Raw genomic sequence first — 22,867 nt, 5'->3', positions numbered from 1 at the left:
CAGCTCAGACAACTATGCCATATTTTTTTCATTCCTGAGGAGAGTGAATTCTTTCAAAATCTCCAGCCAGAAAGACTCAGTATTCTTTCAAAGCAAAGTCCATTACTGAAGTATAAAAGGGGGATTAAAAAAAAAGTCAGGAAAAATACACTTTACTGACATGAAGAAGCAACTGCTGAGGGACTATATTTAAAGCCACATATACACTACATAAAATATAGTTACAGTGTCTCTCCGCTGAGAGTTTGGGTTGCTTATCATCTTCCAATGATAAAATTGCACACAATCTCTAGCAGTAAAAACTTAAATATATCTTCCTGCCATTCTTGTGTATGACTTTAAAATGATTTTTAAAAAAGACTTATTCTATTGCTCTCATAAGAACAGTAATAGCATTATTATCTAGTGCCCAAGCTTAATCTCACCCTCATGCTGGTGCACTATTTAACCTATTCGGAAATACGCTATTTTCCACATATTTATGTGCATAGCATTGAACTGCTAATGACATTAATTAAAGCCCACAGAGCTTGTAAAGATCAGAGTCTCCTGGGTAATACCATTAAATATAGCTATTTCAGTGAGGTGAGACTTTTCTCTCAAAATCAGCTTTCTTTCTGTATACATTTCCACATGCATGTATCTTTCATTGCTATTATCTGTACATTAAGATCGTTCAGGCATACATTCTTATATTGATTATTTGCAGAATCTGACACACACTTCTGTACTATATCCACTTGTTTGTAGTAGTCTTTTTCTGTGACCTACTCAAGCATCAATCTTTGTTAATAGCACATTCTCTTTCTCTGCACAAGGAAAGGACTTATTTTTGACCATTACCAAGATTGAATGTCTAAAGTAGGAATTCAGTAACATTTGGTGCAGCAGAAGAAAGGTTGTATTTCCTTTTTGAATTTAGAAACCACATTCTCTGGCAAATACAAAATGGTACAGAATGATACTTTCTGTTAAATGCATTAAGCTGCAATAATTATTCCTTATCATAGCTAGATCTTTCTAGATCTTGTCATTCACACACACCTTCTAGTGGAGCTTGTCAGAAAGTTTGGGGTTGGGTGACATCAATATGCTGATGATACCCAACTCTTCCTCCTGCTGGATAAGGAAACAGACAGCTCTCTCAGCCTTGAGCCAGAAGCTGAATCCATCTAAGATGGAAGTTGTGTGGCTGGGAAGGACTGAGTTAATGTGGGGGTTACTGCTTCTAGCTCTTGATGGGGTCCAGTTGTCACTAGTGAGCTCTATGAAGAGCTTGGGTGTATGCCTTCATGCCTCACTTTCTCTGGACAAACAGGCCCTGTGTTCTTCTGTCTTCACCAGGCGCATCAGCTGGGCCCCTATCTATCTCAATCAGATTTGGCTACAGTGATTCATGCCATGGTCAGCTCTGGATTAGGCAACTGCAATCCAGTGTACACAAGGCTGCCCTTAAGAAGGCTCCATAATTTTTAGGTTACGTTAGCTTTTGACTGGGACATCTTGGTCTACACACATACAACCTCTCTCGGCTTGACTTCGCGAACGAAGATTTAAGAAGGGTGCAGTAGTCCACGTCTGCTGCAGGCTCGCTGGTGGCTGACAAGACCAATGCAGGACAGGCAGATCCGGCCACAGTGGCTGCAGGGAAAAGTCTGATTTGGGGTTGGTGCTGTAGCAGTGCGATTCTTCCTCAATCTCCTTTTGTCCTCAAGACCAGCTATGCGTGTGTTCTCAAAGGAAGAGACAGCCTGGTGGATGGTGTGCCTCCATGCTTTGCGATCTGAGGCTAGGTCAGACCACTGGTGATGGTTGATGCGACAGGTGCCAAGGGATTTCTTCAAGGAGTACCTCTTCTTTGGTGCCCCTCTATTTCGATGGCTGGTGGAAAGTTTGCCATACAGAGCAATCTTGGGAAGGCGGTGGTTTTCCATCCTAGAAATATGCCCTGCCCTGCCCAGCGCAGCTGCGTCTTCAACAGCAGTGCCTCGATGCTTGTAACCTCCGCCCTCTTGAGGACTTCAGTGTTGGTCACAAAGTCACTCCAGTGGATGTTAAGGATGGTGTGAAGGCAGCGCTGATGAAAGCACTCAAGGAGTCGCAGGTGATGATGGTATAAAACCCACGATTCGGAGCCGTAGATGAGGGTTGTCATCACAACCGCTTTGTAAACATTGAAAGATAGTGTTGGTGATGGTGAGCTGGTGCTCCGTGCAGAATTCTAGCAGGAGGCGCCCATTATCATTGCAGTTGCCAATGCCGTGTTTGCCAAGTACTCCTTTCCACGCTTCCTTGTCTTTACCTACTCTGGCATTGAAGTCGCCAAGTATGATCACCTTGTCCTCTGTAGGGGTCTTCCGTACGAGGTTGCGTAGATCAGCATAGAACTTGTTCTTTTCTGCAGGATCTGCTTGAAGGGTTGGGGCATACACACTGAAGAGTGTTGCATGTTGCTTGTTTTGAAGTGGGAGGCGCATGGACATGATGCGATCTGAGTGACCTGTTGGCAGGTTTTCAAGTTTGGAGGCAATGGAGTTCCTGACCATGAAGCCAACGCCAGAAAGGCGGCTCTCAGCCTTTGACTTACCCGACCAGTAGAGGGTATAGCCAGCACCATGTTCTTGAAGACTACCTTCCTCAGGGAAATGGACCTCACTGAGAGCTGCTATGTCGATATTAAACCTGAGAAGTTCGTGGGCAACTAGAGCAGAGCGTCGTTCAGGGCAACCACTGTCTACTGTGCCAAGCATGGTTCTGATGTTCCAACATGCAAGCTTTAGTCTTTGCACACTTTGTGAGGCAGGTACATGCCTTTTCTTTGTTGTTATTTTTTGACCGCAAGTAAGGATGCCCGTTGACCGCGGCTAGCCAACTGGGGGGGGGGGAGACGAGCTTTGTTTAGGCCACCTTTTCTAAGCCCCTCTCCATGTGGAGCAAGCAGTGCTGTCCCTAGATAAGGCTGCTTGGTCGTTCAGGGTGCTGCCGAAAAATGCTTTCGTCTCCAGGTCAGCATCAGGCGACCAATACCCTGAACCACCTACATGCAGGATCGGGACTGCGGCTTCCAGTGGCATCTTCCACCTGCCATTTCACCCCTTGCCCATCGCTGCAGGACTTGGTGTGTTGTGGGTTGTGGATGTGGATATGCCCTTCAGGCCTGCGCAGAGGAATTTTTAGGTGAAGCACAGTGTGCGCGGTACTGGCTCCACCCTTTCACCTTGGGGTCATCTGCCATGGCCCAGTAAGCCGGGATGCCGGCAGCGAGTCCTCCAGGTGGTAGGTGTTACATTAACGAGCTCTATCTGCCCGGGTTTAATGTTAGAGTTTTCCTTCTCTTGGCTGGCGAGGTTGGTGAGCCCAGCCTGCCCATCTGGTTATACCGCCAGACATTCGGTCGCACCATGACGTGTCAAGCTCTGTGAGAAACGGGGGGGACCAGCAGGAAGGTGTTGCCACGGATGCAGTAATGCAGGAGAGGCCATTGCAGTGACCATCTGCCAGGCATAGCCGGACAGTGACCACGCGGCGTTCACTACACCGGGAAAGGAGAGGCTATGTATTGCGCATACACTTTCCCTGGGGGGACAGAATACCCAAGAGGGAGCCCCACCCCACCCCCAACACACCTACAACCAATACTGAGGCAACTGCACGTGTTACCAGTTGGTTCTGGATCTAATTCAAGGTGCTGTTTTTAAAATGTAAAGCCCACCCAGTCTGAGATCATCATACTTGAAGGACCTCTTCTCCCACTACAATCCCCCAGTTGCCTGCATTCTTCATCACTGGTGGTGCATGGCCCTCACATGGCTCACATCTCCTTGCTAACGGTTTGCATTTGGCATAAACCAAACTGGAAAAAAAATACCCAAAAAAGACCATATCAGTATATTCTGATGGTGATGATTGCTGTTCCACTTGGCAGCCGAGGATAGGACCCAAAGCAATGGGCTCAAATTATAAGCATAAAAGTAACAGCTGGAAATTAGGGGGGGGGGGATTTACGGTCAGAGTAGTTCAGAGGTGGGATGCCTGGGATGATGATGATGATGATGGTTGTTGTTGTTACAGGTCTCTTATCTGTACTCAGCTACCAATATAGCCGAGCCCAAAAAACCTCTCTCTCTCTCTCTCTTTTTTAGGCTTTTATTTGGTATATCAGCTTTACCATGCTGCCTCAGCTGCTGTCTGGGTCCTCTTGCAATTTGGTTTCAACTGAACTGCAAGAGGAGCCAGCCCAGGATATGCCAGGACAGCTGTAGCTGACAGCTCCACATCGCCCCAATCAGTCCTAGGCTGGTGAGTTCTCCTGGAAGGAATTTAAAGGGACTATGAGCCCTTTAAATGTCTTCAGAGTTCTCCAAGCCACAGAGTTGTGTAGCTTGGAGAAGTTATTTAAAAGGACCATGATCTCTTTAAATGCTTTTCTTCCCTCCATTGGTTTCAATGGAGGATAGGAGAACCTTCTTTGGGAACTCATAGATTTGGACCCATGGTCCAATCTTTTTGAGACTTGGATCTTTTTTAGGAGAGGCAACAGCAGCTATGCTGCAAATATGGTGCCTCTACCTCAAAAAAATAGCCCCTTAAGCCTCAGATATCCCCAGATCTATTCTCCATTATACCCTATGGGAAACATTGGCTATAATGGCTCCCGTAGGATACAATGAAGCCAAAAACATTTTGGGTTTCTTGAATATTTCCCAAATCTGAATATCATAACAATATTTAGATTTGAGAATATGGAGAAATACTAATAATTTTCTGGTTCAATATACCTGAACCCAAAATATACCAAATTTTTCTCCCTCACACTCCTAGGGCCTTCTCTCTGGTGATCCTATCCTGGTGGAATGTTTCATCAGAAGACACACATGCCCTGCAAGACCTTGCTAGCTTTTGCAGGGCTTGCAAGACAGAGCTCTTCCAACAGGTTTTTAATTAGTCATTTTGTATGCCTTGAGGTTCTTGAATTGTTTCCACCAGATCATTTTACTGTTGGGTTGTTAGATGCAGTCGTGTTTAATAGGTGATTTATATAGTTGATTTGTAGTAGTAGTAGTACTAGTAGTAATAATTATTACTGTTAATTGGATTTTTTTGATGTAAGCCACGCTGAGCCTCGCTTGTCAAGGAAGTGCTGGGGTATAAATTTGATAAATAGTATTAATAACCACTAGGTGCTTGCTATTCCAGCAACTGAGGAAGATATCAAATAACATGGGCATACAGACCATAGGAAGCTCAATGACTTTCCAGCGTAGCTTGCATCCTGCTTGTGGGAAGTGATCATGGTAGCTGAATGTTCAATGGATTGTCTAAAACTTAACAGCGTGTATGTGTTTAATTTCATGGAAAGGCATATCTATATATATATATATATATATATATATATATATATATGCCACAAGTGTCTTCAATGTAACCATCCCATTCTTAAAAAGGAGAGAAAAACTTTTGGGATTTGAATCGATACTCACACCATTGGTATATCTATGTGTCTTAAGCCAATAGCCATTCATTTTTACTGACAGAATAGAGAGAGACATGAGCATGCTAGCTCCACCACCTCTGCATAAGGACAAAATCCATGTATGCATTCAAAAAAAAGTATCCCTCATCATAGGATGGAAGGGAGCATATACATTTCCTCTACATGTAGATGCTGTGCTCAAGAGCTAGTGATTGCTTGGAAGAGGGGGGAAGGCCAGCATAGGCCAGCATAGACATCTAAAAGAAATTGCAGCCAAACTATCCCAATTAGGGATACATTTCCCAAAGGGTCTGGGAATGAGTGATATGTCTTGTGAGGAAAAAGATGCTCAACATGACAAAAAAAGAACGCATGATGAGGGAAGTAGGATCAGCATGGGGGCAGTACATAAGCACCTAGTTTCTTTAAATGAAACTAAGTTCTCAGGGTCAGGTGACCTGCATCCAAGGGTACTAAAAAAACCTACTGGATGAATTTCTGGGCCTCTGGCCATTATTTTTGAGAATTCTTGGAGAACAGGTGAGGTGCCAGAAGATTGGAGGCAGGCAAATGTTGTCCCTGTCTTCAAGGGGAAAGAGGGGGGGTCTGGGTAACTATCAACCTGTGAGCCTGATATCTATACCTGGAAAGTTTTAGAACAAATCATCAGTCCTTGAACATTTAAAAAAGATGGCTATAATTACTAAGCGACAGCATGGTTTTTTCAAGAACAAGTCATATCAGACTAAATCTATCTCTTTTTTGAGAAAGTTACTACCTTGCTGGAGCAGAGGAATGATTTAGACATAGTTTATCTTGATTTCACTAGGGCTTTTGATAAGGTTCTATATGCTATTCTTGTTGACAAATTGGTAAAATCTGGTTTGGATCCTGTTACTGTTAGGTGGATCTGTAACTGGTTGACACATTGCACCCAATGTGTGCTTGTGAATTATTCCTCATCCTCTCGGAGAGGAGTGACTAGTGGAGTGCCTCAAGGATCTGTCCTGAAACCTGTTTCGTTCAACATCTTTATAAATTGTTTGGATGAAGGAACAGAGGGAATGCTTATTAAATTTGCAGATGATACTAAATTGGGAGGGGTCGCAAATACAGTAGAAGCCATAGTCAGGATACAGAATGATTTTGACAGGTTGGAAAACTTGGCTAAAACAAATAAAATGAATTTTAATGGGGATTAATGTAAAGTTTTGAATATAGATAGGGAAATCCATGTATCATTAAAGGATGGGGGAGACTTGTCTTGGTGACAAGGATGTGTGAAAAGGATCTAGGGGACCTAACACTGAACATGAGTCAGCAGTGTGATGCAGTAGTTTAAAAGGCAAATGCAATTTTGGGTGGTATTGACAGAAATATAGACCGTTTTCGCACACAGCTTACCATGGGGTCATGTTCCTGTTCTCTCCACAGTGTCTGTCGGATTTCCCATCATCTGCACTGAAGTTACAGGAAGTGCCGTGGCTTTTGCATAGCAAACGTAAATCGCTAAAACCCAGTTTACGTTTGCTATGCAAAAGCTGTGGCACTTCCTGTAACTCCAGTGCAAATAATGGGAAATCTGACAGACGCTGTGGAGAGAACAGGAATGTGACCGCATGGTAAGCTGTGTGCGAAAATGGTCATAGTGTCCAGGTCACACAAAGCTTTACTTTGCTCTGGTTAGACATCGCCTGGAGTATTGTGTTCAGTTTTGGGCACCATAATTTAAGAAGGATATAGACAAGCTGGAATGTGTCCAGAAGAGGGCAATGAAAATGGTAAAGGGTGTGGAGACCAAGTCCTACGAGGAAAGGTTGAAGGAGCTAGGTATGTTTAGCCTGGAGAGACGATGATTGAGAGGTGATATGATCATAATAATAATAATAAATTTTATTTATACCCCGCCCTCCCCACTGAGGCAGGCTCAGGGCGGCTTCAAGTACTTGAAGGGCTATCATATAGAGTTGTGGCCCCAGAAGGTTGGACCAGAACCAACAGAATTAAATCAAAAGAGTTTTCAACTAAACACTAAGAAGATCTTCCTGACAGTTAGAATAGTTTCTCCGTGGAACAGGCTTCCTTGGGAAGTGGTGGGCTCTCCTTCTTAGAAGGTTTTTGAACAGAGGCTAGATGGCCATCTGACAGCAATGCTGATTCTGTGAACAGGCAAATCATGAGAAGGAGGGCAGGAAGGATTGCATCAGTGGTTTGTCCTCGTGACACTTTCTTACACACTCAGGGAAATGCTGATTGCCACTTTGGGGTCAGTCTGTAACTTTTCTCCAGATCAGTTTAGCAAGGGATTCTGGACAGGTTTTTTTTCATCTTCTGGGCATGGAGCAGGCGTCATTGGGGATGTATGCATGTGGCAGAGGCAGTTGTGAATTCCCTGCACTGTGCAGGGGGTTGGACTAGATGGCCCTGGATTTCTCTTCCAACTCCTTGATTCTATATGCTTGAAAAATTGGCTACTTTAATGACCCAGAGAAGACAGAATAAGCTGACACTGAAAGCATAAATGTGTTCATAAGCTGCAGCATAGAACTGAATGAAATATATCTACCAAGGCTAAACTAATACTTGACCACAAAAATCCACCTCATGTGAGGCAAAATTGTTTTGTATGGCATTGAATTTGGACATAGATACTCAAGCCACTTAGTGACAGGAGTTGACTCTTGTTTGGCATCCCTTTTCAGAGCTAGCTGATCTATTCTTTGGTTCCTGGGCCACATCTCTAGGTAGTGCCTGATTTACTTTTCCAACTGGTTGCCCATTTTATTGCTTCAGCAATCCAATCTGTTCGGGTATTTGACCTGAAGCTTCAGTTTTAGGCTCCCCATATTCAAGAAGATTGTTAAAGACTCTTAATGTTTGCAAAACTCAACAGTATATCATAGAGCACCCTTTTTTTGCATGTCATAGTTCACAGAGAATTTTCTCTAGGAGAGAAAAGATAGCATCTGCTTAGGGAGGCAATCATAGAGGAAAGGGACAGTTCTGAGAGTTAATCAGGGGACGAAGCATAACATATGTACAAGTGGTCTAGACAAGCATACTTAGGAATATGCAATCAGCCTTCAGTAGATCAAGAATTAATGATGAGTGGTTACCAGATAATGTTCATAGATACATAACATTTCATATTTGTAACCGCCCATCTTCACTGAGATACCTTTATATTTTCTCCAGGACTTGAAAATACTTCGTGATTATCTCTTGAATAAACTACTTTATACAAGGGAGGAAGAGATCTCCATAGAAACGACAAAAAAAACACTTGCTTGTCACTTTGATGATAAAATTAGATTCATTTGATTGAGTCTTGATGAAGCAACAGGGAATAGGCTATTCTCTTTTTCCTTTCCTATTACAGTACAAAAAACATAGTTAAGATGTGATGTTTCTGATGGACCAGAATACTGAACGGATCAGGCCATGTCCTTCTTTCTAGTACCTACTGTCTTCTCTTGCTTCAGTCTTTCTCCCTGAGACTTGCTGAGTTTAATCATAGTTAGACCCTTGCAAGTTCATTTAAGCCAAAAGGCATGTAAAAGTGTAAGTCTGCTTCAGATGGCACAATTAGCATTTTATCTTCCGCAACAACAATAAGCTAAAGTTAATGCTAGCCAGCATTACTGTCTTAATCATTATTTGAAATCAGAGTTTGAAGCAGATTTGTAAATCACAATTAATATAAATCCTAGTTAATGCTTACTATTTCAGGTGCATAATTTCCACTCTTTACTATGTTTAAGGTGAATTATAGAAGAACAATTACAGAAGAAAATTAATATAGAAAGGAGAGAGGTTGAAGGGGTAAAATAGCATAAGTCTTTAGTCTATTTTCAAATATTTAAAATGATTTAAATATTTGGAAGTAGACTACACATGACTTTTGTGATAGAAACCATCTTGCCAGCCCTTCTTCATCCATAGTTCAGCTACATGTAAGTTCCATGGAAGCACCTTTCTCACATTCAGCACTTCAGTCTTTGGTGTCTGATTTATGCAGAGGCAATCCCAAGTTAGCCAGACATTTTCCAGCTTTGAAGGCTTCAGATATTTTCATTCTACAGGAAAATTAATAGGTCCTCTTTATGGAGAAAATGTGTTCCCTCTCTTTACTACATATTGCAACTAATGGCCTAAAAAAAAGATGCAGTCTGTGAAAAGGAAATTTCTGCCAATTAATGGATAAAAATCAAGGTGATGATGGTAAAATCAGACAAGTTTCAGAAATGCCCTTTTCACAAACTGGCTCAAAAGGAATGAACCCTTTCTTTCACATATGATTAGTCAATTGTAATGTTTGAGGGATGTCAAATAGCACAAGTGGGTCTGGAACAGGGATACTGATGTCAAAAAATCATGGTTAACATTCAACCTTAATTTTATTCAAGACTATTTTACCATCATCTCAAAGATTTGCTGGCAATCAGTTTTGCATATTTTCAATGGTCAACGTCTTCTTTATTCCTCTGGTTTTCAGTCCTAATGTGTTAGTTTGCAGGTGCACAATTGGAATCTTAGTACCTGAAATGAATTTAGCCAGAGTTTTCTTAGCCATTATGGTAGTACCAGTGCTTTGAGCTTGAGGTCAAGTGGCTAATTCTGAGCAAGCTGGAGCTGAATGGAGGTGATGCTGATTGAGAGACATTATGCTTTGGGGGAGATTAGGCTCACTTCTTTTGTAAAAAAATTGAGTGGGCATTTATAAAGCAAGTCAAGAGCTTTTGAGTGCTCATTAATCCATCCTGCTGTTTGAAAAACAGATTGGCAGAGTAGCCAAGACTGCTCTCTGTCAGCTGTATCTGTTTCAGAATGTTCCTCTTTCTTAAATTTAGCCAACCTGGCAACTCCAGTCTAAGCGTTGTAAGCTCATGATTGGGCTACTGCAACACACAGTATATGGGGCTACCCATAATGAAACTAGTCGAAGAGTAATACATCTTGCCTTTTTTTAAAACAGCCACATTGGCTGCCAGTTGATTTCTAAGTTTAATTCAAAGTACTACTTAAATCTTTTCATGGACCAGGACCCACATATCTGTAGGACCATTTTTCCCCATTATTATCTAGCTGCCAACTTCCAGCTGCCTCCCATTTAATGTTGCCTGCATAACACCTACAAGAGGCCATTTCCTTCAGTAGGGGTTCCAATTATGTGGAACATATTCCCTCAAGAATTATGAGGGTATAGTGCTTATATGTTTGCTATATGTTTATATGCAGCACTTTTTTATTTGCTAGGGATTTTAGCAGGCTTGATAGACAGGCATTTTGGGGGGAAGGATTTCATGAAGCTTTATTTTATTATAGATAGTATTAATTGAAAATTGTCAGAAAGAGAGAGAGAGATGCAAGTCAAAATGCGCCTGCGCAGCAGCTGGTGGGGAATCAATCATTTGAGCTGAGGAAAGCTGAAGCCTGAGGGCAGAGTGACTGCTACTGCAGAAAAGGTCTCTGTTTTCTTTTCTGTTCAAAAAGCAATCCAGTCAAAAAACAAAACTATACAGTGAAATAAAAGCAACAATATCATATGGATAGAATTGCCTATTATTTTACCACTGGCATCAGTTGCAATAAAAAGGAACATTTTAAATGAGATGTAATCAGTGGTAATGTTTTTTCAGTTCTTTAGAAATCACATCAAATATTTACTAGAGGTAAGATGATACAGAAGTTTTCAAAGTTTGTGGAGAGTGAGAAAGAAAATCACAGGAATATTGATTTTGCTAGTCTTGTCATGTCAAGTTGAATTCATGTGGAAAGCCCACACAGCAGTTTCTTATTTTGTTTGATTGATTTTTACTGTGACTTTAGTGCATTAATTTCTGGTTAGGCAGTTACTTGGACTTTTTATAAATTTTGATAGATTGTCAGTGATTAGATTCTCATTTGAAGTAGTGAGTAGTTAAGCTTTACATGCATAACTAACACTGTGCCTCCTCTCCAATTTTACATTGCTCATTCTGTAAGTACAAATTAAATTTATGGTACAAGTAAATATATTATTTAAAATGATTTTAAAGGATTGTCAGTGAGTTTCATGTTTTTATCTTACTACTAAACATTATTTTAAAGTCTCATTCAAATGTAAGATTATTCTAAAATGTATTACTTGGGATAGATTCCAAAGGTTATTAATTTCAGTTTCATAATTTAGTATGGCTACTGATAAGCATAGGGTAGAAATGTGCATAGTATTTCAGAAAATATGATGTAAATTTCGTTTTATCATAGACTATAAGACATTTAATTTCTTTCCGTTATCTTCTACAGTGAATAGATGCAGTTTGTTTACACAAGATAAATCATGTGTGAGATGATCACACCAAGGAGCATTCATTATGCAACTGGCAGGTCCCTGATTCTGCAGGGCTTTTTTTCCTGGGGGAACATGGTAGAACAGAGTTTTGGAACTTCTTCATGGAAACAAAATTCTTAAAAAACCTTTAAAAGTTCTTGAGGGGCACCCATGTGTTTCTCCTTCATTTTCCTCTTGAGAATTCCAGCACCTCTTTTCCCAGAAAAAAACCCCTGGCTGTCAGTGAACCCAGACCATTTCTTTTTATACTGAAAAACAAATTAAGCTACAATTTTTACTTAACTGTTCATTGTCTTACTTGCTCATGGTGACCAATGATTTGAATCTGTGGATGAAGACCACTTGAACGATTTAACAGAGGTCTCATACTTTACATACTTTACCTGCTTTACATATATACTGTTTGTTGCTACCATTGTGTCTTAAATAGACTGTTGCATTTAATATCAGTTTACAATATATTAAAGTGGCATATAGATGTGTCACTTTTGGCACAGACATGCTTCTTTAAATGTTGCCACCCTCTAAAACAACACTGAGGTTTTACCATATTTTTTTTGGGGGGGGAGCAATCCTAGAGAGGTGCACCAATGCAATGATGTCGCTTCTGCATTTGCACTGCAAGTAACATCATGACTATGCCTCTTCTCCCACATACACACACTTCCCCCTGCCATTCTAATGAGTAGTAGTGAGCAACTGAGGCTGCCAAACATGACAGTTCCAGTCATAGTGGGAGACCTGGCAATTCTAAGTCTTTACCTGACAGTGAAATTATATTTAACTAAATTATGCATAATGTATTCTAAATGAGTAAAGTACAAACATTAGGCTTCCCAACCCCCCGCCCTGCTGGGGGACCCTTGGATTAGCAGCCTCTTCCCCCTCTCCCCAAAAATATGGAAGCGGGGGGTGGGGGGAAACGGTGCGGTGTCTCTTTCCCTGCCTGCCTCCCTCCCTCCCTCCCTCGCAGGCTTTAGGCTTCTCCCTTCCTCCGGGTCACAAAGACCCACCCACTGCCGGCCTGCTATTTGCTCCAGTCCGGCCTCCCTTCGCGAGGTGCATGCTGGGACTCGTAGTCCTTGTGTCCTCTCCAGCTGCCACAGGCATCTCCTCGGGGAGTCTGGCCGGCAGAGGGGGGGGGAGCTCTGCCCCCAGAGGGCCATGTGCGTTTCTACCTCCGGAGGCTTCATTCGCTGATTGAAAGGCTTCCTCTTGGGATGGGGTGTCAGTGTTACTTTGAAGAAGTTGGCAGCAACTCATGAGTAGAGAGGCCAATCTCCCTTCAGTGTTGCCAGAAATGAGGGGGGGAAGTCTGCTGAGTAATTCATTATTCTCTATGTGGAAATCGATTCTCATAGGGTATAATGGGAAATTGATCTGGAGGTTTCAGGAGCTCTGGGGGCACTGTTTTTTGAGGTAGAGGCACCAAATTTTGAATATAGTATCTAGTGACTCTCCCCAAAGTATCCCCCAAGTTTCAAAATGATTGGACCATGGGGTCCAATTCTATGAGCCCCCAAAGAAGGTGCCCCTATCCTTCATTATTTCCTATGGAAGGAAGACATTTTAAAAGGTGTGCAGTCCCTTTAAATGTGATGGCCAGAACTCCCTTGAAGTTCAATTATGCTTGTCACACCCTTGTTCCTGGCTCTGCCCTGATGTCTCCTGGCTCCACCCCCAAAGTCTCCTGGCTCCACCCCCAAAGTCTCCTGGCTCCCCCCCAAAGCCCCCAGATATTTCTTGAATTGGACTTGGCAACCCTAACATACATAAATTATGATCATGAGAAGGCAGATCATAAGGAGGGCCGGAAGGGTTGCATCAGTGCTTAGTTTTCATTACCCTTTCTTACAAGCCCAAGACTTGCTCACCACTTTGGGGTCAGGCAGCAATTTGTCTCCAGGACAGTTTGGCAAGGGATCCTAGACAATTGGAATGGTTTTAGATATTGTTGTTTTAAATTATTGTATAATTTAAATGCTATTTTAAACTTAGTGTATATTGTATAATTTTATTGAACCTGTTGTTAGCTGCCCTGAGCCTGCCTAGGCGGGGAGGGCGGGATATAAATAAAAGTTATTATTATTATTATTATTTTGCCATCTTCTGGGCATGGTCACTAGGCGTATGTGGGGGGAGGTATTTGTGAATTTCATGCATTGTATAGGGGTTGGATTAGATGACCCTGGAGGTCCCTTCCATCTCTGTGATTCTATGATTCTATATATTGTGTATATTTAATTTGTTTCCAACCCCAGTTGCAAAAAACCAAAAAACCCCTTAAACTTCAGAATGACTGCTACCTTTGACAAAACTAATTCACTACACTGCTGTAAATTTCCTAAGAATAGCTATCATATTTCCACCAAAGTTTTGTCTGCTTAATGAATATTTGATATATTTTGAGCAGAATATCCAATGCTTCTTCTAGGCTCCAATCTGTCTTTTCTGAATAGGCCCAAACTGGGGCTGCCAAGTCCCTCTGCAGCTGAGGTGGGGGACTTCTCTGGGTGATGATGTCATCCAGAAGCTATGTCATCGCACTGTGCATGTCACATGGGGGATGCTCCAGGAATCATGAGTTTTATCGTGATTCCTAGAGCATCCCCCATGCGGCATGCTCTGTGCAATGATGTCACTTCTGGGTGACGTCATCATACTGTGCATCTAACATGGTAACAGGGCTCTTTGGGGGTGGGATCTCCCAGCGGTCTCCTCCCTGCCAGCGGGTTGGGGCCCCCCAAACTGGGGGATCCCCTGCCCGGAGCTTGGCAGCCCTGGCCCAAACTGCTTATTCACACATATAAAACTAGGTTTGGTACATTCAAGACAAAGCTCTGGGCTAGATTCACAGTCTACAGATTTAATGGACATCTGGACAAATTAAATTATATCATTCATATCAGTCACAGCTGGAAAAGCAAGGAAATAGTTTCTTAAAAGGTGCAAATAGTTTATTAAAGGGTGCAAGTTTCCAGAACAATGCAAAATTCGACAAGTTAGAATTTAAGAAAAATCACATATGTTAAATTGGGCAATTTGCATTGTATTTCAAAGTCTTTTTCTAACAGAAATAATATAATAGCACTTCAAAGAAATGAACATTCATGGGTTGAAACTGCTCATATTCATGACAAGTCAGAAAGCATGCAGTGCATTCACACTTTAACTAATAGTTTAAAAAAGAGTCTTGCACTGAAGCAATGGTCTCTAAAATGTGGAAATAAATTCAAGAGAATAACAGTATTAACAGATTTTGAACTAAACATCCTATTCATTTTTAAACATTTCAGAAAAATTTTTGTAAGGAAACAGCAACCAATGAAATGGTGAATGTAGTATTTTTAGGAAGAAAAAAGCAAGTGTATAGCATTACTGAAAAACTTTGTCTTTGCAGATGAAAGGGAAGATGTTCAAAAGAAAACATTCACAAAATGGGTAAACGCACAGTTTGCAAAGGTAAGAGAATTCTTTAATGTTCTGTTAAAATATTAACATTTTCAAAACAGTTTCATGCTGGGGTGGGGAGATGTACTAAGCTCAGCTGTGAATGTTCAATGCAAATATTAATTGATTTCCCATAGCTGGTTACTTGATTTTGAAAGGCAAGTGGACTGTCACGAAACAATCAACAGGGTGATCCCAATGCCCTACCTTTGCCACTTAACAATTAATGAATATAGGAGAATGTTTACTCTTATGGTGGTGGAGGGGAGAACGATTATGTCCCTGCTGCTATGGTGGTATCATATTTCATATTTGACTGTGAGGTTTATAATGTCCATCATGTTCTACCATTTTCCATGGCTATAACTTTTACTAGTAGCCAAAAACTGCAGCTCCTTAAGAATCTTCTTGATGATAAGAACCCTGAGGTTACATACAAATTAGCATAATTTGGCTGGCTTGCCTCAAGAATAAGAAAAACTCTAATAGCTCAAACAGGAAATGGTTAAATACCTTTTGCTAATCTATTTGCTATAACTGCCGTGTTTTGTTATATTTGTAGTTTTACAACAGTATTTTATGCTTTTTTATCTACATTTCTATGGTTATTCAGTTTTAATTTTATGTTTTTACCACTTTAAATGCTGGCTTAGGCTGTGAATAAACTTTTTAAAAAACTGTAATGGTTGCTGTTGCTGTTGAGAGACGGCATGGTGAAATCATTTATGAAGTCAAATGACCAATCTCTAATATAACAGAGAAGGTGGATAGCACAGTGAATGCTGTTCAGCTTCAGAGTTAAACTGAGTTTCTGGGTGCATTTCAATCTTCCATTGGACCAAATCTGGGGACTGGAACTCCATTCATGCATGAATGGTTCATGTAGATAATATTCACTTAGAAACTTACGGGCTATGGATTTGGTGGAAAAGTACAGTTCTTTCCTGGAATTGTTTAGCTTTTTAAAAAAGTGGGGGCTACTTTGTAACAACACATTTAGATGAATATAATTCAATAGTGCTAGTTCATGCTAACATAGTCAATAATTTGTCATCATTGGCATCTTTGTTTGTAGAAGATTATATATGAATATTTTAAATGAATAGCCTTGAGTGAAGAACTGAATCAGATGGCTGATGTGGCTTCAGAAACATTTCATGTTAAGATGATTCCAAATGGTTTGCCTTTATTATATACAATGGTGAAATAGATGATGTCACTCTGATCTTAGAATGGAATACAATTCATTAATATGAGTAAAATAAATGTTAAAGGATGACTCAGTCATTTTGAATTAACCCTCCCCCCCCCCAAAAAAAAACAGTGTATAAACTGCAAGGAAACGTTTCTTTTCAGAACATTTCCTTTCAGGATATACTGGAGAAGGAGGGCAACAGCATAGTGGAAAGTATCAGGATGAGGATAAGGAAAGGAAGGACAAACAGACCGATTTCTCAGTCACCTTACGCTGCTGTTACGTTTGTCTTCTCAGTGCGGTGTCCTTCAGATTTCTCACTATCTGTGCTGGGGCTGCAGCAAACATTGCAGGTTTTGTGCAGCAAATGGAAACCACTAAAAAACAGTTTCCATTTGCCACACGAAAACCGCGATGTTTGCTGCAGCCCTGGTGCAAATAGTGGGAAATCCGAAGGATGCCGTGCCGAGAAGATGAACGTGACAGTAGCATAAGATGAGTGCGAAATCGGTCACAGTATTGTGGTTGGAGTCTACTACATACCTCCTAACCAGAATGAGAAGGTGGATGCTGCCCTCCTTGAACAGCTTGACAGGGTATCCAAACAGCATGACCTGGTAGTTATGGGTGACTTCAGTTTCCCTGATGTGTACTGGGAGACAAACTCTGCAAAGCATCCATAGTCACACATGTTCCTGACCTGTCTGGCCAACAGTTTCCTTCATGAAATGGTAGAAGAAGCTACAAGGTGCTCAGCTATACTTGACTTAATATCGATAAACAGGCAAGAGATGGTAGATGGAGTAATGGTGGCGGGATCTTAGGGGGAAGTGACCATGTCCTACTAGAATTCCTTTTGCTGTCGGGGGACCAAGAAAGTTCATAGCCACACATGTATGTTAGATTTCAGTAGGACAGACTTTAATAAACTCAGAGGCATGATGAGAATCATTCCATAGGCAAGACTGCTGGAAGGGAAAGGAGCAAGTGAGGAGTGAACTTTCCTAAACAAGAGCTCTTGAAATCTCATGCCATCACTGTTTCAACAGGATACATGGTAGGGAATTCAATAAGTCAATGTGGATAAACAGAGAACTCCAGGATGTGCTCAGGGAAAAAAAGGGAAATGTTAAAAAAATGGAGACAAGGACACATCTCTAATGAAGGGTATCTGCAGGTTGCTTGGCACCATAGGTTAGCCATCAGAGAGGCCAAAGCTCACAGTGAGCTAAAGCTGGTCAGGGAGACTCAGTCACTACATGAAGAAAATCTTCTTCAAATTTGTGTTGAGCAAACACAAGATAAAAGAAGCGATGAACCCACTGTTGGGTGAAAATGGAGAAACTCTGACAGACAACAAAGAGAAAGTAGAAAGACTTTTGCCTCAGTTTTTTCCCCTGAAGAATACAGGCTCATCTAAAGATGATACTAAGCAAGGCATGGCTTCTGGTACTAAGCAAGGCATGGCTTCTTGACATAAACAGAGTGCTAGCAGAGAAGCACCTGGCTGTATTGAAGGAGTATAAATTCCCTGGGTCAGATGGTATGCACCCAAGAGTGCTAAAAGAACTTTTTAGACAGCTTGCAGAGCCTTTGTCCATCATCTTCTAGACCTCTTGGAGGACAGGACACATGCCATAAGACTGGCAGAGGGCAGATGTTATCTCAGTTTTCAAAAAAGTGGAGGGATGACCCAGGAAACTACAGGCTAGTCAGTGTCCCAGGGAAGATACTGGAGCAGATTTTTAAAGGGATCAATCTGCAAGCATCTAAAGGACAACTTGTTGATCCAGGGCAGTCAGCATGAACTTGTTGCCAACAAGTCCTGCCTGACAAATCTAATTTCCTTCTTGGATTCAGTGACAAGCTTACCGGATCAAAGGAATGTTGTTTACCTGGATTTAAGTAAAACTTTTGACAGGATTCTCCATAATGTTCTGATGGTTAAATTAGAGGACTGTGGACTAGGCTCTAGCATAGTTAGGTGGATAAGGAACTGGCTGGAGAACTGCACTCAAGGAGTAATTGTCAATGGCATTTCATCTGAATGGAGGGAGGTTCCAGTTGGCTGCTGCAGAGCTTGGTTCTGGGCCTTTTTTATATTTTTTATAAATAATCTGAATGAGGATGTGGAGGGGATAATTAAATTTGCGGATGACACCAAATTGTGAGGAGCAGCAAACACACCAGAAGATAAAAACAGAATTCAATGAGATCTGAACATGATAGAAAAATGGGCAGATGTAAGCAAGATACAATTTAACAAGGATAAGTGCCAGGTTCTGCATCTGGATAACAATAATTAGGACATGCATACTGGATGGGGGACATACATACTGTGTGTGTGAACAAGATCTTGGGATACGGGTGGACCATAAGTAAATATGAGCAGCCAGTGTGATTCAGCGACAAAAATGATTAATGCAAACTCGAGGTGTATTAACAGAGGTATAACATCCAATGGCAAGATGTCATAATTCTGCTGTATACTGCACTGGTCAGGCCACACCAGGAGAATTGTATGCAGTTCTGGATACCTCATTTCTAAAAGGATGTAGACAGAATAGAGCAGGTGTAGAGGAGAGCAACTAAGATGTTCAGGGGCCTGGAGACCAAGCCCCAATAGGAAAGACTGAGGGACTTGGGAATGTTCACTCTGAAGAAGAGGAGGTTGAGGGGGAACATGATTGCTCTCTAAATATTTGAAGGGTTGTCACTTAGAGGCAGGACTGGCCTTTCCACTAGGCAAACTAGGGCCGTTTTCCCACTCACCTTTTACTGGCGCCACGACCATCCTGACGCCGGCGAATCTGCCTGGATTTCGCATCAGAAGCTCCGGCGCTCCCAGAAGCGCCGGCTACTTCCGTCGCTAAGCCAGCGCAAACGGAAATCGCAAAGATGCAGGAAAACGTTTGCGCTGGCTTAGCGACGGAAAGCGCCGGCGCTTCTGGGAGCGCCGGCGCTTCTGTTGCGAAATCCAGGCAGATTCGCCGGCGTCAGGATGGTCGTGGCGCCAGTAAAAGGTGAGTGGGAAAACGGCCTAGGTGTTTGCCTAGGGCGCCGACCCTGGGGGGCACCAAATTGGCCTTCACAGAGGCCTTCCCCACTGCCTTTCTCCTGCTTGGCCCCGGCTCTCTCTCTTCCCTGCCGTCTTGCTCCCGCTCACCCCGGCTCTCTCTTTTCCTCACCACCTTTCTTCTGCTCGCCTCCAGTCTCTGGCTTCCCCGCCACCTTTTTCCCACTTGCCCCGGCTCTCTCTCTCTTCCCCGCTGACTTTTTTCCCGCTTGCTTCCACTCTTTCACTTCCCTGCCGCCTCCTCTTCCTTCTCTCCTTCCTGTCACCCCACCCTCTGCTTTCTCCCAGGCATGTTGTTTCCCTCCCAGCCTTCTCCTCTTCCTTCTCTTCTTCCTGCTTTCTTTTGCCCCCCTGCACTTTTCCAGGCACTTTATTTCCTTCCCAGCCTTCCCCTCATCCTTCTCTTCTTCCTGTTTTCTGCCTCCCCACCTCTACTTTCTTGTGGGCATGTTATTTCCCTCCCAGTCTTCCCCTCTTCCTTCTCTCCTTTCTGCTTTCTGTCACCCCCTTGTGCTTTTTCCTGGGCACGTTGTTCTCCCCCTCCCATCTTTCTTCTCTTCTTCTTTGCTTTTTCTCCCCCACCACTCCAATTTTCTCCTGGGCACAGTGTTTCCCTTCTTCCCCCTCACTTCAGCCTGTCAATCCTCACAGCTGTTCCTGTGCAAAATTCTTTCATTCTGGGAGTGATGTTTCCAGAGGTTGGAAGTAGGTGCAGCTAAGGAAACTGGGGAACATGGAAAAATTATTTCTGCCTTTTACACATGGATGGTAAAATACTGCAAATGTTGCATTTTATTATTTGTATATCAACACTATTGGGGGTTGTTTTGTAGAAAAATAGGTCATCCCAATTCATAAAAGTACAAGGCAAGATTGTCCTATGTCCCCCCTTCTGTTCTTGCTGGTGTTTGAACCCCTTTTGGAAGCCATCAGAAAAAATAAAGAAATTAAAGGTATAGACATAGGAGATACTCATCAAAAACTTGCAATTTATGCTGATGATCTGACTATTTTTATTTCCTCTCCAATACAATCTTTACCAGCTCTACTAGAATTATTAACTACATTCAGCTCCATTTCAGGCATCATCTTTAACAAAAATAAATCAGAATTATTTCCAATAAATTTAAATGATAATATAACCAAAGAGATCAATCAATTAGGGCACAAAAATTGGACTAAAATAACTTGGAAACTATTAGGTATTCATATTCCCTGAGATAGCTTTAAATTAAAAAATTTAAAAATCAATTTTATCCCAACTAAAAAAATGGGACACTTTAAAATTTTCTTGGCCTGATAGATTTTATTTGATAAAAAAAATTATATTCCCGAAATACATTTTTTTATTTCATTCTCTTCCATACATTTAACTAAATCTACAACTGGTAAATGACAATCTGACTTAAATACATTTTTCTAGATGTATGGCAAACCAAGGATTAGACTTAAGACACTTATTCAACCCTCCTCTAGAGGTGGCATGGACCATCCGGATTTGTGGACATACTACAATGCTACATTTTTGTCTCAAATTACTGAAGTAATAGTAGGTCAAAATCATACCAACTGGAATTCCATAGAAACTTCATATTTGAAGCCATGCCACCTACTATTACTTTAGTAATTTGAAGACATGATGTGGAACTTTCGTCTCTTACCAAAGATCAAGTTTCTCCAAAATCTCTTCTTGCATCTGTTACTTACCTTTTGGTGACAAAAATGCTCTAAATTTGTTCCAGATATCTCCAGATATTCATCAATTATAAACCAACAATGGTATTTCCCAAGTCATCAGAACGCAGAATATCTGTTGGAGGCAGAAAGATTGATATCTGTTACTAGATTTAAGACACAATTACAAATTCATGGACGAAAACTTATTAGAAAAGAAATTGGGATATAAGATTAATTGGTTTCAATACTTACAAATCAAAAATATGTTTTATACCCCTATGATACAGGAAGTATTCTCCTGTCCTCAGACTAGTTATGAAAATTTTGTAAAAGCTCTCAAAAACAATACAAAAGGTCTCCTGTCAAAAATATATAAATTCTTAATTTCTCAAATGGAAGTTCATACTTACCAATATCAGGAACAATGGAATAAAGACTGCCCCCCCAAAAAATCTAGACGAACATCACTGGGAACTTATTTGGAACTCTTATGGGAAGAAATAAAATATTACAAATATCAAGTTTCAGTTTCATAAAACGTTACCACGCTGGTATTGGTCTCCATCCAAACTAAATAAAATTGATCCCACCATTGAACCTCTCTGCAAAAAATCTTGTGCCAAAACAGATTTTATCCATTGTTGGTGGTGATGCAGATATATTTATGCATTTTGGCAACAGGTAAATAGACAAATTCCGTGGCACAGAGTGGTAAAGCTGCAGTATTGCAGTCGGAGCCCTCTGCTCACAACCTGCGTACGATCCCAGCGGAAGCTGGTTCAGGTAGCCAGCTCCAGGTTGGCTCAGTCTTCCATTCTTCCAAGGTCGGTAAAATGAGTACCCAGCTTGCTGGGAGGAAAGTGTAGATGACTGGGGAAGGCAATGGCAAACCACCCCGTAAAAAAGTCTGCCATGAAAACATTGTGAAAGCAATGTCACCCAAGAGTTGAAAATGACTGGTGCTTGCACAGGGACTTCCTTTACCTTTAAATAGATAAATAAGCAAAATTACCCATACAACCTTAGCACTGGAACCTGATTTTTTTTTACTTCATAATTGGCAAGACCAAAAGTTAAGTTCCAGTACATCAGAATTAATTCATATTTTAATAGCCACGGCATGGCTAGTCATAGCCTCACACTGGGTAGATAAACACCCACCCACATTAGATGCTCGATATCAAAGGCTGTGGAAAACATTCATATTATGCAAAATTGCTTATAATTCATATGATATATCTTACGGCCAATATGAAAGACATGTAGTGTCTGTTTGGTACGCCTTACTTATGTTTCTTTCTGAAAATGACATCATTCCACAGAATCAATATTATAGAAAGTTAATTTATTTTTTATACTCCTGTTGCTTATGTATATTATGGAACCCATTGTTAAACTTCAATTAGTTTTATATAACACGCAATGAAGGTCAGACTTTAAAGGATTGTATTAGATATAGCAATGTACCATATATATTTATGTTTTCATTGGTTTTCTCTTCGATTTTTAAATATAATACTGTTGGATTAAAAATTATTTTAAAAATAGTGGGGGGAAAGAGCGACACCCAGGCCCGAGCGGCTGAAGCAGCAGCAGCCCCGACATCCCCAGCAGCCTGCACCCGGCCAGAGCGAAGTGGAAGGATAGCAGGAGGAGGGCTCG

The 22,867-nt window shown here is 41.4% G+C and overlaps 1 protein-coding gene across 2 annotated transcripts in view; it reads left to right on the top strand.

Moving 5' to 3' along the window:
• DMD (dystrophin) overlaps window positions 1–22,867 on the top strand; it is a 1,885,017-nt gene that overhangs the window by 315,342 nt on the left and 1,546,808 nt on the right. For both annotated transcript variants that reach the window (XM_060234097.1, XM_060234096.1), the window contains exon 2: window positions 15,208–15,269. In XM_060234097.1, the coding sequence (XP_060090080.1) occupies window positions 15,208–15,269 (62 nt within the window). The remainder of the gene's footprint in view (window positions 1–15,207; window positions 15,270–22,867) is intronic.

This window comes from Heteronotia binoei, chromosome 3 (assembly GCF_032191835.1).
Source record: "Heteronotia binoei isolate CCM8104 ecotype False Entrance Well chromosome 3, APGP_CSIRO_Hbin_v1, whole genome shotgun sequence".
In the NCBI taxonomy this organism is placed as follows: Eukaryota; Metazoa; Chordata; class Lepidosauria; order Squamata; family Gekkonidae; genus Heteronotia; species Heteronotia binoei.
This window is presented reverse-complemented; position numbering and strand designations above follow the sequence as displayed.